The sequence below is a fragment of the Pristis pectinata genome, chromosome 11, assembly GCF_009764475.1.
Source record: "Pristis pectinata isolate sPriPec2 chromosome 11, sPriPec2.1.pri, whole genome shotgun sequence".
NCBI classification, from domain to species: Eukaryota; Metazoa; Chordata; class Chondrichthyes; order Rhinopristiformes; family Pristidae; genus Pristis; species Pristis pectinata.
The window spans coordinates 13,641,887-13,660,357 of NC_067415.1; the positions used below are offsets into that span (position 1 = coordinate 13,641,887).

General features: G+C 39.2%; 1 protein-coding gene across 6 annotated transcripts in view; it reads left to right on the forward strand.

Moving 5' to 3' along the window:
• The first annotated feature begins 813 nt into the window (after nucleotides 1-813).
• Nucleotides 814-18,471, forward strand: part of herc2 (HECT and RLD domain containing E3 ubiquitin protein ligase 2) — a 164,915-nt gene continuing 147,257 nt past the window's right edge. For 4 of the 6 annotated variants that reach the window (XM_052025738.1, XM_052025740.1, XM_052025741.1 and 1 more), the window contains exons 1-3: nucleotides 834-1,195; nucleotides 10,391-10,508; nucleotides 11,512-11,649. In XM_052025738.1, the coding sequence (XP_051881698.1) occupies nucleotides 1,124-1,195; nucleotides 10,391-10,508; nucleotides 11,512-11,649 (328 nt within the window). In that variant the 5' untranslated portion in view covers nucleotides 834-1,123. Of the gene's footprint in view, nucleotides 1,196-10,390; nucleotides 10,509-11,511; nucleotides 11,650-18,471 lie in introns of all 6 variants that reach the window. The other 2 variants (XM_052025739.1, XM_052025737.1) reach the window with 2 other exon arrangements.

Sequence of the window (18,471 nt, forward strand, 5' to 3'; positions counted from 1 at the left end):
CCAACTCGACAGCCCTACTCACCTACCTTCCCATGTCTCCCCACCTAACTACCTACCCACCCCTCCACCTACCTACCCTCCCCCCCACCTATCTACCCAACTTCCCCACCCACCCACCTTCTCCCCATCCAACTACCATCCCTCACCTCCCTACCTTCCCTCCTCCCACCTAACTTCCTTCCCCCTCTCATCTGGACTCACCTCCCACCACCCCATCACCTTTTTTGAATTCTGGCTTCCACTCTTTTCCTTTCCAGTCCAGATGAAGGGCCTCGTCCTGGAATGTCAACCATTTATTCCGCTCCACAGATCTCTTCCATCGGGTAGAAGACACAGGAGCCTGAGGGCACGTACCACCAGACTTAAGGGCAGCTTCTACCCCACTGTGATAAGACTATTGAACGGTTCCCTTATACAATGAGATGGACTCTGACCTCACGATCTACCTTGTTGTGACCTTGCACTTTATTGCACTGCACTTTCTCTGTAGCTGTGACACTTTACTCTGTACTGTTATTGTTTTTACCTGTACTACATCAATGCACTCTGTACTAACTCAATGTAACTGCACTGTGTAATGAATTGACCTGTACCATCGGTTTGTAAGACAAGTTTTTCACTGTACCTCGGTACGTGACAATAATAAACCAAGACCAATAGCGGCTGAGTTCCTCCAGCGCTTTGCCAGTTGCTCCAAACGCCAGCCACATGCTTTCAGGAAGTCCCGCCCCCCGGCCTCCAGAGCGGCTAACCCGATTGGCTGAAAGGATGACAGCGGGAGGCGGTAGGATTGGCCGGCCGGGGCTGTCACTCGCGGTGACGTCAGCGCGCGGTTGCTAATGGCCGCTATCCTCTCCGTGTGCGTGATCCCCACTTCCTGAACTTGGGAGCCGACCGACCGAGGGAGGGAGAGAGAAGGTGGGGGGGGGGGAGTCGAGTGAAGGAGGGATCAGGTTCCGTGGGATGGGGGGAGGAGGAGGAGAGCAGCTGGATGGTCGCACAAGAGGGTCCGTGCAGACGGCGAAGGGATGCTGAGAGCGCCCGGTCCCCCATTATAACAATGCGTGTGTTTTTCCTCTGCTCTCCCTCTCTGTGGCATTGAAGGAAGACCTGAGGTAGCAAGATGCCTTTCGAGAGATTCTGCCTGGCAGCCCAGGCTCGGTTCGATTCAAAGTGGCTGAAGACGGATTTGCAGGTATTAAAATTAAATAGGTAATTATTTTCTAGCATGTCTGTGTGTTAATGTAAACTGCGACCGTCTCCTGAGAGCCAGTGATGTGAAATAAAGGGGAGTAATGCTAATGGTATGATGTATTTCTCGACGGTTGGGTGGGTGAGGGATGCAGATCAATGCAGTGTGGTCATATTGTTAGTCTCTTTTTGCAGGCAAACAGCCGTGAATCTGAATCATTGCCTTCTCCCCCCTTCTTAATTTTCAAGGATGGAAATCCGGCATTAAAGTGGGATAAGGAAGACTTAATGAGAAATGCATTTGCTTTAAGAAATATATAAATGTGTTTTCTGTCTAGAACCCTTGTATTGTCTTGAGTGCAGTTTGGTTCTGATTTGGGGCGTGTGTCAGCATAACTGGTGATTACTAGTACTGAAATATTATACTATATTCCAAGGATCAGTATGTGCTCTCATTTCAGCTTGCAGTATTAAAAAAAAGTGTTGATATCAACGAAATGTCATTTGTGATGCATTATCCTTCTTTTAGACTTTTAAGTAGACCTTCCTTTAATGGTGGTGCATTAGGTGAAGCTGAGGTGTTCTTTTGTTAAAAATTTCTTATTAATTGTGCTGACTCAATTGTATCTTAGCATCTTTCAGATTCTGTTTTGTCCATAGTTTACTTGTTTTGTGAAGGGGCACTGTTTATTGGTTAGGGGTGGGGGAAGCATCAAAGAGGGAAGGAGGGACTAAATGGGCATTTCAACTGAAATAGATGCCTAAAAAGAATGTATAATTTGTCAAGTAAATTTAAAATAAAATAGAAATTTATATGATAGGATACATTATATGCTAAAAATTACTTGCTGTGGATAAATAGGGTATGATTTTGATGATCTCATATTGAATTACAAGCTCAATTATATAAATGGGGAAAGGCCAACTGAGTGTATGCTTACCCTGATAGAAAGGGGAGAAGAGTTGTGATTGGTATGTGAACTTGTATTACTTTATTTGCTTCTATGCCGGAACTCTTGGTACTTCAGTTTCTGACATCTGGTTACGGACTAGGAAAAATGAATGCAGGGGAGAATATTGAATTATACAGAAAATAATAACATAGGAGGAAGTTGTTAGGTCAAGTTAGTTTATATTTAATTCCAAGTGCTCGCCCCACTTCAGTTTCCCATTATTCCCATTTCTTCATGCATCCATCTAATTCATCTTAAATGTTGATGAACTCATCATGATTGAATTGAGACATTCCACATACTAAAACATTTTTTCCACTTAATAAGGAATGATTTTAGTAAAAATGTTTCTGTTCTGCATCTCAAATGTCTTTTGTTTCTATTTATCTGTATTTTCTCATTCTAATCCCTGAAATCATTGGAAACAATGATATGGGAAAGGCTGAAAAGACAAAACGATGGTAACTTAAGGTTTTCTTCTAAAGTTTGTGTTTCAGTAGGCAGTGAACTTGTAGGATCTTTAATAGTGCAAACCCTATTAAAAGAAAAGGCATACTGTGTGCTGTAGAAAAACTGGGAGAAGTTTTCAGAGGGGTGATTGATAGCCAAATAAAAGAGCAGTTTTGCAATATCCAGGTCGAGAAATTTGTGGTAAGGGGAGAGACATAGGAAGAGAACTTCATAGTTCAGGGTTATGATGGCTGCACATGGTGTGGAATGCATATGAAAATGCAGCATTACAGAGAATGCAAGTTGAGAAGCAGGATTGAAAATGGTTACATAAATAGGATGGAGTGGAATTGGAGAATGACTTGCAGTACGTGAAGAATTTTGAAATCCTAAATGCTTGATGTTGGTTGTGATGGAAGTTGACAGATGTTGATTAATGGTAGACTTGGGATAACAACAGAAATGTAATACTGGACAAAATGAAGTTGGATGGATTACTGGAAAATAAACCAAGAGATCCCTGGAAATGAGCAAGGTACAAACTAGGATTTCAGTGGTGAGATCCTGAGACAATGGAGAAATGTTTATTGTGGCTGATGTAGTGAATTTGTTGTTCATCCAAAGTTGTCTTTAATCTACAGTGCAGGAATGAAATGGAAACTTAATTCTGCTGATCCTCATTTGTCAGTGATCTGGCATTGTGGAAGTGTTGAGCAATGATGTTGTCATGCTTTGTCCATGGGCTTTATAAACCTGCTGTAAACAAATAGATGAGTTTTTTTTGTTGAATACTAATTCAAGTTAAAAGATTAAATTTGATTTTTGTTGACATCGCTTTGGAATAGCTTCTGTTGGGGGGAAAACACCTAATGGAAAGGATTTTGAAGTAGATTTTTATGCTTCAAATTATTTTTGTTCTGTTTAGTCTAGTAGGAGTGTTTTTATCAGAATCCATTTAATAGGCCTGCAAATTTTGTCAAAGTTCCCTGTAAAATTTCCCAATCCCACAGATACATTTTTGCTTGACTGTAATACAAAACAAGATAATTGAGTTTGAAAAGTGGAGCTTGCCATTCCTCTAAGATTTACAAAAGCTTGTCAATTATATCATGACCTGACAGTAATGCGATGGAACAGATTAAATCTCAGCAATGGGATTTTTTTTAGACCAGTTGCAAAGTAGGAAAGATTGAGAGCATAGATTTTGTCATCAGCTGTAGGTAAGATATTTTTAGAAAAAGTTATCTTTTGCAAACAAATTTTACTGTCTTTAGTGTAGGATGAAAGCAAAGATCTGTGGGCAGTGAACACAATTTAGTGAAAACAGAAGTCGTTTCTTTGTCTACTGTATGACAGTGCCCTGGATTATAAGTATGAGAGTATAATCATTTGAAACTTGGTTCATTTTATGAAGGAGCTTAAATAGTTTCTTAACCATTACTTGGCTGAGGGAAATCGTCGATTTCAGTTGTAGCCTAATATTTTTTCTATTTTCATAATCCCAACGCTACATAGAATGTGAGGTCAACTTATTAAAGGATCCGATATCTCAAAAGTTACATTTTCACAGCAAAAGTACCTAAATATTTAAGAGCACAAACATTGTATGACACACTGATCTGAGATAATTTAATTTCTTTTGGTACCTTCTTGAAAACATTCTCTATTTTGCTTTAGGTGCAGGTTAATGTTTTTGATGCAGATACAAAAACATTTGTAGGATTTCACCAGTCCATATGTGACTTTTTAAAATTTGTGAGTTTCCTTATCACCTGTATTACCCGGACAAGTGCTGATGTATTGACTGCACAAGCTGATGCAGTTGTGAGGTAGGCCTGCAAATTTTCAGGTATTGAGTGCTAACTCAGTTCACAGTTCTCAATTATTCTAGGTGATTGTCAGGGCATTTTTCACTTGGGTTATACACTGTTGCTGAGCTACCTTAGAGACTAGGCAGAAATAAAGGATCCATAGTGTCAGTGTTGGTTACAGTGTGCATAAATGGTATTGTGGACTGGTTTTTCCAAATGGACTGATTCTGTTCTATATATCAAAAAAACACTTTTGTTGAAAGTTCTTCGTGAGGATCAGGATACTTTGAGATAGACAAAATAAAGTGACAGGACTAAGGGGCATGCAAGTGCTTGTCAGATAAATCTGTCTGAGGAACAGGATTAATGATGACTTGGAAAGGCAGGGACTAATCAGATAGTCAGCATGACTTTGTCAAGGGCAGATCCTGTCTGACCAATCTGATTGAATTTTTGAAAAGGTAACAAATGTATTGATGAGGGCAGTACAGTATATGAGGTTTCCTGGAGAGGCTAGGTCTGTTTTTCTGGGAGCTGAGGAGGTTAAGATTGTTCATGATTGAGATCGATAAAATTATGAGGGGTTTAGATGGAGTAGACGGCAGGAGACTTCTCCCCATATCAGGGGTAGATAAAACTGAATGACCTTAAATTTAAGGTAGGAGGTAGAATCAGAATCAGATTTATTATCATTGACTTGTATGATGTGAAATTTGTTGTTTAAACATGCTTTGTATGTTAAGTCCATAGAACTTATAGTGATCAATTGAGGCTTGATTTTAACATTATTTCCTCTGTGTGTGTGTGTGTGTGTGTGTGTGTGTGTGTGTCTCCCATTTTTCACATTGCTTAGCACTTGCGTTGTTAATGTTCATATTTCATCGAGGTAGTTCAACTGAAGGGGTAGTAGAGTAAATATGTAACTTCGACATTATTAAACTCTTGCTTGTACCTATAAAAGTGATAAGGTTATGGAAAGAGTATTGATGCATTGGATCTAAACCCTCCCCAGATCCTGACAGATCTTTGTGACTTCTGATGTGAGTTTGCCTCATTGTCCAGCATTTAAACTGCTTTTCATTAAAGCTGGAGATCTGGCAGCAATCCAGAACAGTTATAAAAAGATACCAATTTTTACACTAATGTGCCAGAATGCTTATGGGCTTGTTTCAAGCTCAAAATCTATCAGAGGCCCATAGCTGCAAGTTTGCTGGAGGTAAGTAATCAGATTTCCCTGAAAATAGCTCTTGATACCAGCGTTGAGTTCCATTAAATAGAGAAGCATAGCAAATGCTTGTTTTTGGGCTTGGTCTGTAGAAGTTAGGCTAATATGACAGAAAATTGATTCTCCAGAATGCTTTTCAAAAGCTTACTGGAATTCTCAGAAAACTGAAAAAGGCATCTAATACATTTTCTCCAATGGTCATAGAAAATTACAGAAACCAGTTTCCTATGAGTTAGTAACATCGCCATGTAAAGCATTCTTCCTTTTTGGATCAAGGATGCACTCAGAATCAGAAGGCCATGGGTTCAAGCCTTGTTCCAGAGATTTGAGCAAATAACATGGGCAGTTATGTGCTATGCTAAGAGGGTATTATGTTGTGGGCAGTGGTGTTTTTCAGGTGATAAGTTGAAGCCTCTTCTGGCATTTCATTTATATGCAAAATTCCTCAGAACTATTTAGAGAATATTTTTTCCCTGCAGTGGCCAATATTTATTCCTATTCAACACTGCCAAAATGTATTTCTTTTTTCCATTTATTTGTAGAATTTAATTGTGCACAAATACATTGCCAAAAATCTGGATCTTGCCATCAATTTGGTTCTTGCTTGCCCACCCACACTGGCCTGGATAAGATTTTTCTCTTGGCCTCTGCATCCTGAAGGCAGAAAGCGAGGTCTCTTAGTTGCTAGGCCTTGGGTGAGGCCTTATTCCCAGAATATCCCTGTTAAGTTTTGGCAGGAGGCAGCCCTGTCAAATTTGTGAGAATTTTTAACATTTTCAAATGTCTTTTTTGATATTTGGAGAATCCCCATTCAAATCAATGGGGTGTCCAGTCCTACTGCAAGACTGACCCAGCCTAGGATCAGCAGAGTGATTTTAAAAAAAAATCTTCAGTGTAAAGCTGCTGAACCTCAGCAGGAGTGGGCCCTGATGCTGGAATCTGTGGACCCCTGTGGCAGCATCTATGACATAGCAAACCTTATACCTACAGAGGATTGTGCACATCTGGAACTGACTTCTGTGGGAATAGCTGAATGCCTGTGGCTTTGATACTCAGCCAAATGTCATTTTTCCATGTTCATGTTGTCAGCACTTGGCTTCACTCATCAACATATCTTTCTGTCCCTCCATTGTTTCTGATTTGTCACATTTGTCCATTAGAAATCTTCTCCAGTCAAAGAGGTTTATTAATGCTATTGTCTTTGTCCCTGCAGCAAACTCTATTCCTTAGACTCAGGCCCTATCACCCTCCCAGCAATTTGAAGTTGAACCAGAGTATTTGCAACCTTGAAGTGAACTTCTGGCAACATGTTAATTCCAATACGAAGACTGTCAGAGATTCAATTGGGCATTGGCTGACTTGATCTGTAGCTGAAAATTCATACATTTCCATGTTGCTTGTTCAGTGCTCACCTGATTGGCCTCCTATTATCAACCCTTCACTGAACTTAAAACTCAGCTGTCCACTCCCTAACATGCAACATGTCTTTACTGATTGGCTTCTGATCTGGTAATGCCTTAATTTCAAAATTCCCTTCTTGTTTTCAAATCCTTGTGTGCCATCACTCCTCTGGGACATCCTCCAACTGCTTGAGATATCAGTGCTTCAGTCGTTCTGGCTGCTTCTGCCTTAACGATAAACATTTCACCACGGGTACTTTGAGAAGTGTCTTGGTTTTTTTTCCCCGTGTTAAAGGTATATAAAAGGAAGATGTGGTTCTCTGGTAAATTACTTTTCCTAGAAAAAGCACTTTGGCCCACGATGTCTGTGTTGACCATGATGTAAATCCAAACTGATGCCATCTGACCCATTTCAAATGGGGACAATTATTTTATTGGATACAAAATATGTATGTTTTGAAAATGTGTGTAGTTTATAAGATAGAGTAGACAGCTGGTATCTTTTTCCCAAGGTTGAAATGGCAAATGCTAGAGGGCATGCATTTATGATGAGAGGGGGGCAAGTCCAAAGGAGATTGCGGGGCAAGCTTTTTTTTTTACACAGAGTGGTGGGTGCCTGGAATGTACAGCCAGGGATGGTAGTGAAGGCAAATACAATGGAGGCATTCAAGAAGCTCTTAGGTACATGCAGAAAATGGAAGGATATGGACATTGTGTAGGTATAAAGGGTTAGTTTAGTTAGGCATTTAATTACTAGTTTAATAAGTTCGGCACAACATTGTGGGCTGAAGGGCCTGTTCCTGTGCTGTACTGTTCTATGTTCTAAATGTATCATTCACAATCTTCTGAGGGATCATTTGGAGTCTTGCCCTTTCTATTCTTGCTTGCATTATAAAACGATTGTACTGTAGCATTAGTTAATTTTGATGCTTCTGACAGGAGGGAAGAGTGGTTGCACATAAGAAGTAGGCTGCAGTTGCAAATTGAACAAGGGAAATACTTTGCCATAACATTAAAACTTGAGCTGAGTCTGATCCTCAGAATTAAGAGTGGATAACTCCATTTGGAGAGGAAGTCTTTATAATTCATGTTTCTCTTCCTGATGTTCCACATCCAATCCCATAACAAGCATGCTAATGATCTGGAAAAGTCTAATTTAAGATATGTTCAAACATTGCTTTTGTTCATTCCCGATTATGTCAGATTATAATCTTGGTTTCATTTTAACAATTTAGGCTAGAGCAATGAGAACAACTTCAAACTGTGATGTTCATTCAGAGTACCATGAAGTAGGAAACCTAATGGGTAAAAAAAACAACTGAACATGGCTGAAATTTATTGTCTGGATTGACTAGTGTCATGGCTTGGATGTGGCTCATGTACTTACTGTGTAAAGATTTCCTCTGGTGCTCTCTGCATTTTATTGAGAATTTTATAAATTATTTAAAAGCAGTTTGAAAAATGCAAATATACCTGCAAGATTTTTAAAGTTATTAAATAGTGTGAATAAACCTGACTCTCTCATGCTCTGTGGAAGTTGGAAGCTTTGTTATTGAAATGCTTGCAAGTTGTCACCAGTCCCTTTAAATGCTTTTGAGTTGATTTACTCGTTTTTTTTAAAACAAAAGACATTCAATTATTATTGGCTCCACTGTGCTGTAGCAGAAGATATATAAGGGACTTTGGAGCAATGGGGAGACGTGCCTGGACAAAATTGGTTGTTCTTGTACATTATGTAGTAGTTGTATAGTGGAGGGCAAACTGCATTGACACCAATGTATTTGTTACAAAGAAAGTAAACTATGTTCTATACTGGGCAGCAGTGTTTCAGGAAGTGTGTTTACTCTCAGTGGGATTTAAATACATGTACCTTTAGGGGTTATTTTTAATATTTATAGTTTGAGTGTTTGTGATGTTGTTTGAATTCAAGAACATCGGTTTCATTTCAGCTGGTTTGGGTAACATGAGGCCTGTGGCTATGAGTATTTTTTGTTTAGAATTTCCAGCAGGATTATGGTGCTAATTTCTTAGCTTTGGCAGAGGGTATCTGTTTTGCAAAATAGGAACTTGTTGCCAGTCAACAACCAGATAAGCAGTAAGTAACATGGTCCAAACTCAGTCCAGTAATCTGTGCAAGCTTCGAACTGAACAGTTGGTTCTATAATTCTGAAGGCAGTATTGTCGAATGCTTGAGCCTAGGGCTAGTAATGTGAGCTCAAGCAGTTTTACCAGGAACATTTTATGTAAAATCAGCATTTCATAAAGCAGTGACATAAATGAGATTTATGAGGCCCAAGTTACTTGATCTGTGGTGAGCTGAGCTGATATTAATTATTTTACTTTCCTGACATGTCTATAATGGAGTTATGTTTAGATCGAATGTCATTTATTCAAGTTATTTGGGGATTGTGCTCTCCTGTTGGCCAGTTTTAAAAAAAATCCTCCATGTCTATGGTGGCTGAGTTGGGTACTTATTAAGCACCAAGAATTCCCAGATGTATTATAGTTTCAAGCCTTTCATCTAAAGGGAATTCTGTCGGGGGGAAAAAAGTGAGTCAGTTCACATTCGCCAATAGATTTTATTTTTGGAATAATGATGTTGGGGAAGGATCTTCTGATTATTGTCCACTGGTCTGGAGGCAGATGCAGCAAATGGTTTGTTATTCTCTTCCCCCCATTTCCAACAACCTTGCAGCTTTCCACACAAATCTTTTAAGGAAATGCATTATTGATAGAGTAGAACATCTCTGATCCAAACACAGGCGACTCCCGTGTTATGGAGTCAAGGGATGTTGCTTCCCTAGAAAACTCTGTTGTAATTTTTCCATAACATGAAGCTATATCAACTGCACATGCATCAAGTTTAAAAAAAATCTTTTTACCTTTTTCTCACACGAGTTTCATGAGAGTGAATTTTTATTCTGTATTTCTGATTTTTTTGTAGTGATTTATGAATTCTGTAAGGGTGAATTTCTGTTACCTGAACAGCTGTAAGGTGGGGGTCACTTGTACCTGTGTTCTCAAATCTGAGCTTCATTAAGCAAGAGACTTTAAGAAATATTTATAAATGAATCCCAAACATAAATACAACTTTTTGTAGCGTCGTATTACTTGTCAGTATTTCAAAGATCAGTTTTTTTCATGTGGGCACTGTATGAGCTTGGTCCCAAAGAAGTCAGGCTATATTAGGAGTATCAAGGAGTTTAGGTTGGAAAGGAAAAGGATGAAGCAGATTAATTTATGAATAAATTCATTTTTGCACCTTTCTAATAATCTTCAACATTATTGACTCATTATGTTATGTTGAGGGTTTTAGCTTAGTAAAGAACTACCAATCTTATTTTTTTGCTTTCATCTTAGCTTGCTTTCACTCGAGATGGACTCTGTGGACTTTGGAATGAAATGGTCAAGGATGGTGAAATTGTTTATACTGGTCCTGAAACGATGCAAAATCTCAATGACTCACAAGCATCAAAAGGTACTGATACATGAATGATGTAAAATTAACATTCTAGGATTGCTGCTAAATCATACTTCATAATCTCTTCCCCCCCCCCCCCCCATCAGTTATATCAAAGCTGCATTGTTTTGGTATGGTAAAACTAATTGTCAAAAAATTTATTGGATTACCTATATTAGAAGCCATACAAGTCAGATATCATCCGACTAGTGGTGCAAACTGAATATAAATATGCTCAAGTTATTTATTAGTGTTGCTGGTTTGGAGAAAAATGGATTTCACCTTCACTTTTGTTTCTGTGTGATATCAGACACAAAGCCACTTATTACATCCAATTCATAACTGTGCTGTTAGAGTCATAGAATCACAGATTTGTACAGCATGGAAACAAGCCATTTGGCCTAAGTTGTCCACGCCAATCAGTGGACACCCTTCCATATTAATCCCATCTCCCAGCACTTGGTCCATAGCCTTCTATGCCTAGACAATTCAAGTGCTCATCTAGATGCTTCTTGAATGACCCAGCTTCAACCACTCTCTCAGGCAGTGGATTCTAGGCACTTGCCACTCTGGGTGAAGAAGGTCCCCCTCGGATCCTCTCTAAAACTCTTGTCCGCTTACCCTGAATCTTCGTTCTCTAGTTTTATCTACCTCTGAAATGGGGGAAAAGTTTCCTGCAGTCTACCATATCTGTACCTGTCATAACTTTATATACCTCAATCATGTCCATCCCAGCATTCATATGAATCTCCTCTGAATCCTCTCCAGCAGTCAGCCACCAGCACCCTCCAGTTGTTGGGACAATTGATCGTAGTAAAATTAATAATTTCATACTTTCAGTTGCAGAGATTAAGATAGTTCCTTGGATTTTATTTTACTTAAGCATTAAATCAAATACTGAAATTACAAGTATGTGCTTCCATGCAGAATATAAAACATAAATGTAATTGATACTTATGATAATGGTGATGACAACAGTGATGTGTTGAGCCTTAAAATATGACTTTTTTTTTAATGCCAGAGGATAGTAATGAATTTCAAGCTGGCTCAAAGAAGGATGACCAAAATGACAAAGAGAAAAAAGAAGAGGAGGAGGCACCGACATCTATATATCGAGCCAAGTCGATCATTGAGTCATGGGTTTGGGGCAGGCAACCAGGTATAAAATAAGCACATATAAAAATCACCACCGGAATTGCAAAACATTCTTTACTGTACAAATACATTTTTAAGCATTACACCTTTAAGCTATCATTCCACGGCATTTCTTTGTGTTTGATGCATCGTTGTGTCTAATTTTGGTATTGGTTTATTATTGTCACTTGTACCGAGGTGCTGTGGAAAAACTTGACTTGCATACCGATGGTACAGGTCAATTCATTACACAGTGCAGTTCCATTGAGTTAGTACAGAGTGCATTGAAGTAGTACAGGTAAAAACAATAACAGTACAAAGTGTCACAGCTACAGAGAAAGTGCAGTGCAATAAGGTGCAAGGTCACAACAATTTATTAAGTTTACAGAATCTTGCAGCTTACACAGCCCACTTACTCAGTGTAACTGGGCTTGTAAGAATTTCCTAATTTTATTAAAAAATTCTTTTGATTTAAAAACTTGTTGAGGTTGCTTTCATATTTACCTTGTTGTTTTCTTTATAATTAAAGATAATTGTATTTAAGTATTCTTGATTGCAGAATTGACAGCAAACAATTCTAAAATTGGCACATAGGGAAAAAATTTTGCTTAAAGTTCGACCTATCCCTCTAAATGTTATATTTGGATAAATAGGTTTTATTTGTGAGATTTAGGCATTGCTGGCATATTCATCATTTTATGCCCAACATTTATTACCATTGAATATAGTGGTGAGCTGCATTCTTGAACTGCTGCAGTTCTTGTGTATTCCCACAAAACCATCAAGTAAGATGGCAGTATTCCTGGATTTTAACTTCATGATGAAAAAGAAACGTTGCTATGTTTTCAGATCTGGGTGATATGAGATATAATAGAATTTGAGGCCGTATCTGCTGGCCATGTCCTTTGAGATGCATAGATTTTGTGGATTAGGATGAGTTTGAAGAACCTTTTGGTGGTTGCTGCAGCTGGATTGTGCCGGTGATAGAGATGAAAGGGTGAAGAACAGGATGGATAGTGTGTCAGTTAAGCATGCTGCTTTAATTGTAGGATGTCAAACTGCTTGAGTTTTGTCAGAACTGTATAAATCCAGGCAAGTGAGGAGTATTACCAGAATTGTTAACCAACATATATATGCATGCTATCTGTTTTTGTTTATTAAAGCTATATTTTAGAACTGTAGTTCAGTGGAAGCATTGGAGTTCTTCTAACATGTAACCGTTCCAGTTGAAAGTTATCCTCTAAATTCTGATTCAGGAAACAGATTTCTGTGCAGGATGCATTAAAATCTAGCACTTTGCTTTGCAAACATTTCCTGGGCCAAGGATCACAATGATTGATTGATTAACTCTTGTTGCCATTGAGTTATGATTGATGTAAAGAATACAATTAATTTTAAAATGCCCATGTCTGTTTTTGCTACTGCTGATCTTTATCCAGGACATTCTTTGGATCCACCTGTTATGCAACAGACTCCAGTCCATATGTTTTTTCTCATTATTTGAGTTAACTCCAATTTTATTTAGAGTGTACAACATTTGCTTCTTCTTACTACTATCACATTTACTTCTGAACACCTGCAGAAAATTCTGATTTTCTAATCAGAAACATGATGCAGAAGCATTTCTGTGACCCACTCTGCCATATGAATGGCGCAAAAGAGCTTTTTCATCAGTCCCACTCCACTGCAGTTTTACATTTTTTTTCAATGAGAACAGTTTCTCCCTACCTATTCCTTTTGTTGTCTACATCTTGTAATAACTATGCTTCAAAAATACTGAATTGTTTGCAAAGTGCTCTGGGACTACTTGAGGCTAATAAATGCAAGTTTCTTTGCTATACTGCCACCTGTTACTTTGAATTTTCAACCACTGGATCTTTCTATAGAAGCTATTAGGAGTTATCTTCCACCACTGTAGGTCAATTCACATCACAACATTTTAGCAGTTATCTTTCATCTTAGCAGTTATCACAAATTTGCAGCCTTTATCTCTCGTAACAGCTTGCATGATCTTATTTTAGGGACTTTCTTCTGCCACACCATGGTCTTGACTATCTTAAAAATACATTCTGGAATGGGAGACTATTATAATTAGTGTTTTACATTTTCAATATTTTTTTCACTAAAACTTGAATTCCATATGCATTTTGCAATGTATACCTTTCCTTTTATGCAATTCTATATTAAGGCCCATGATTTATTGGTTGCTGGTATAGGGCAGTGATTAGAATACAAGTGACCTCCGCACTATGGGGGTGGTGAGCGGGGAGTGGGAGAGGTGTTGTGTTCCTAGGAAACTGCCTATATTGTGATTTTTCTGTAACACAAAGCCGCGTCGTATGTGTGTGCGTCAAGAAATGCAAGTTGCAAAAAAAATTGTTCATTTATTATGTTTTTACATAAATTCTGTAAGAGCAAGTTTATTCCATATCTCAAATTTTTGGTTCGTCATTTGTAAATTTCTGTAATGGCAAATTTCCATTACCAAAACAGCCGTAATGTGGAGGTCACCTGTACTGATGAAACTCAACAATTTGAAACGCTCATAAGGGGACACCAATCTTGAAAGGGGAAATATTTGTAATGTTGGTTGTTTCCTCTTCATGTTGTACCTCTGCTAAGAATGATCAAAGTTAACCAAACAGAGGGAACTTGACTCGGAAGATTGCCAAAGGGTGTGATACTATTCTTTTGGTCAGATGCAACATGTCCATTGAATTTAGTTTTGCAATGTAATTGCCCTTAACTCTAGCACTCACTGTTCAGTTCATGTAAACACTGAGTTCTCTAGGATGCACATTACAGGGATGATAAGCAGCTGCATGTTGTGCAATTGAAATTGAGGCACAAGACCAGTCTGGCTGATAAGCCTGTTAAAATAACTTTGTCACTTGATGGTTGTCATCTTTATACTGCTCCAGTTTATTAGCCCTGTACAAACTTTCAGGGGACCTTTAAAATTGCAGTAGATTTTTACCTTTTTGTGATCTGGTTAAAAGGGGCTGGGGTTGTGGTGGAATCCATCTTGGTTAAGGTAGCCTTTGGTAATTTTTCAAGACAGCACTTTAATCTGATTCTTTTTTTAAATTCGCTGTTACTTTAAAATACTTTTTAATCCTTGCTGATCAGATTATTTTAATTGTTGAAGTTTAACCCAGTTTTAATTTTCCTTAAGTAGCTTTTGAGGTTTGATCAAGAAATTAAATGTTCTAACCAAAGGTTAGAAAACTGTGTATGAAATATCACACAGTTAAGATTTGGAAGTTGCATAACAGGGAAACTGATATTGTACGGTTGCTCAGTGACATTTTGCAGGTTGGCAGCGGGATTAGTCAGCTGAGCCTTTAATCATCTAGAAATTTAATGATTAAGCACAAATATAAAATGACATTTATGTAACCCATTTACATAAAGTACAATTAAAATCACTTTTTGTATTGCATTGTCAAGATAAATGGTCATACTACCATTGTATAATATTGCTGGAATAACTGACATTCATAGATATAGTTGGTGCTTATTGTTTGTTGTGATCTGGCCTGAGAGGGAACAGGAAGGATGTTTCAGATTGGAGGTGAAAACAATATTACTTGTGTGAGAATTGCATTAGTAATTGGTTTGTAAGAACACTTGATAATAAGTGACGAGATGAGCACATTTGTGCATGTATTTGCAAAAACACTTCAGGGTTAAACTTCAACAAATGGCTGTGTGATGTTGGTGGTGCTGAGTAATTGTAGGTGGGAGTCAACAGGCAGAAGTCAACAATTCCCTGCCTGTAGATCTGATCTCTAACCCTTCAGTGGAATGGGTAGTGGAGGAAGATCACTGAAGTTGTTAGACTAAGGGGGAAGGATGGAGAGGGGCATTCGTCCTTTGGAACCCTTGTACCACATAGCTTTCCTGCTGATATTTGAGGACTGAAAAATATGGCGGCCCACACTTATTTATAAAGCAGACCAACTAACAAGCTGTCACCTCAGTCTCCTGGGAGTGGGATGTGTATGGCCATCTTCCTGCCTCTTAAGTATTTGGACTTCAGAAGAATGAGGGGTGATCTTACTGAAACACACAAGATCCTAAGGGGGCATGGCAAGGTGGATGTTGAGATGTTTCCGCTAGTGAGTGTGGCTTGGACAACTGGATGTAATTATGAGATAAGAGGCAGTCATTTACAACGGATGTGTTGGAATATCTTCTCATGGAGGGTGGTGAAGCTGAAATTCTGTACTCCAGAGAGTTGTGGAGGCTAGATCTCTGGAATTATTCAAAGAGAAGGTAGATAAATTTTAGAAAGGTGAGGGTTTGTGGACTATGTGGAATTGGCACCGAGGAGGAGTTGAGGCCTGGGGCAGATCAGCCATTATTGAATGGTAGGACAAGCTTGAGGATCAAGTGGTTATGCCTGCTCCTTATTTTCATTATGTGTATTCTTGAGTGGGTCTGGAAATATGAGAGAAATAAAGGACTACAGATGCTGGAATCCAGATGAAAAACACGATGATGCTGGAGGAACTCAGCAGGCCAGGCAGCATCCGCAGAGAAAAGCAGGCAGTCAGCGTTTCGGGTCAGGATCCTCCTTCCGTATTGAAGATAGGAAAAGGGGAAGCCCAATATATAGGAGGGAAAAGCAGAGTAGTGATAGGTGGACAAAAGAGGGGAGGTGGGGTGGGCACAAGGTGGTGATGAGTAGATGCAGGTGTGACAGGTGTGGGGGAGGAGGGCAGAGCAGATCCACTGGGGGACGGGTCAAAGATGAGAGGAGAGAAAAGAGGTAGAAAAAATGAGGCTAGGAATGAGAAGAAGAGAAGAAGCATGGTGGGGAAGGGGGTGGGGATTACCTGAAGTGGGAGAATTCAGTATTCATGTCGTCAGACTACAGGGTTCCAAGAGGTGCTGTTCCTCCAGTTTGCGCTTGGAATTCTCCTGGCAGTGAGGGAGGCCGAGGACTGTCATATCATTGATAGTGTGGGAGGGGAGTTGAACTGACTGGCAATGGAGAGATGCAGATCACGGTTACGGACAGAGCACAGGTGTTCTGCAAAACGGTCACTGTTATGAACCAGCAACAGAAGAAACACACCGAGTCATGTATAAGTGTTAAAAACTACTTTATTAATAACTAATGATAATAAGAAAAATAAAAGTAAAAATGTTAGATTGTTAGAGGTAAAAATGTTAGATCTTAAACATTATCCCCCAAAAACTAAACTCTTCGTGTGTGTGTGTGGCAAACTCCCAAACTCCAAGTCCAGGAATAGTTTTCAAAGTTCAGTTCAGCAAGCCATAAGGTGAAATGTGAGCAAAGGCTTCTTCAATAACCACTGTTGACTGAAGACAAAATGTAGATACAGAGAGAAAATAGAGTAATTAAGAAATCCAAATGTTCCACTTTGGAACCCCAATGACACCTCTGTCTACTCAGCAGTGACTACTCCATCGCATCTGCCTCACCCCGGAAGGCACTTGAATCGTGGCTGTCCACACAAATACCTGTTTCCCTTTACAGGTTAACAACAAAGTGGACTCCACCGGATTACTCCAAAAATCCATATGTGGATTGTAGTGACAGGCACAGTTACTGTTTTTAATCCATCGATAGAGACTAGCAGGCTTCTCTCTCTCTCGCGCGCTCTCTCTCTCCTCTGACTGACTGCTTCAAAAACGTCATTACATCCTTTATCTTCTGTTGCCGTAACCACGCACATGCACCACTATGCTCTGTCTTAAAGGGACATTCACCAATAGTAACCTAGTCCGTAACAGTCACCTCTGGTCTCAATTCCTACAAATGTATAAAGGTAGATGGAAATGTCAAATGAAATGTCAGGATATTTTAATGATGGTTTTGTATGTGCATAGTCAAGTTGTGTTTATTGTCACATGCACAAGAATGGTGAGGTACAAGTAGAATGAAAAACTTGCTTGCAGTGGCATCACAGGCATATTGGTTCAGACAGCACACAGAACACAAACATACATAAATTATACCAGTCAGTGGCAGGGAAGTGTACAGCACATTTGTGAGATATGCTCACTTTCCGCTTATGTTCTCCAAAATGTGGAGAACATAAATACATTGATTCTAGTTTGCAAAAATATAGAAATATTCTTTGATCCTGTAGATATGCCTCTATGGACCTCAACGGGCACAGGTTTGTGTGGTTGGGCTGACTGATACTCAAGTATTTGATATTGGAATTGGTTTATTATTGTCACTTGTGCCAAGGTACAGTGGAAAAACCTGTCTTGCATACTGTCTATACAGATCAATTCATTACACAGTGCATTGAGATAGTATAAGGTAAAGGAATACAGAGTGTGGAGTGAAGTGTCATAGCTACAGAGAGAGTGCAGTGCAGGTAGGCAATAAGGTGCAAGGTCAAAATGAGGTAGACTGAGGTCAAGAGTCCATCTTATTGTTTGAACATAGAACAGTACAGCACAGAACAGGCCCTTCGGCCCACAGTGTTGTGCTGACATAGCTAATCCCTCTTACCTACAGAATGCCCATATCCCTCCATTTTCCTCTCATCGCATTAAATGCCCAGACAAAGGCATCTTAGAAACTTCACTCGGGAATGCATTAACATTAGAACTGTGTTCCCTTCACAGATCCCAAGAAGGGCAATCAATATTTGAGTTCATCTTTTTAGACAGTTTAACAGTTGTTTCTCTGGTTAGACCACATTTAGAGAATTGCGAGCAATTTTGGTCACCTCACTACAGGAAGGATGTCGAGGCTTTAGATGTGCAGAGGAGGTTTACTAGGATGCTGCCTGGATTGGAGGGCATGAGAGGCTGGACTTGCAAGTAATTTCTTTTAAGTCGTTCTGAGGATATGGAC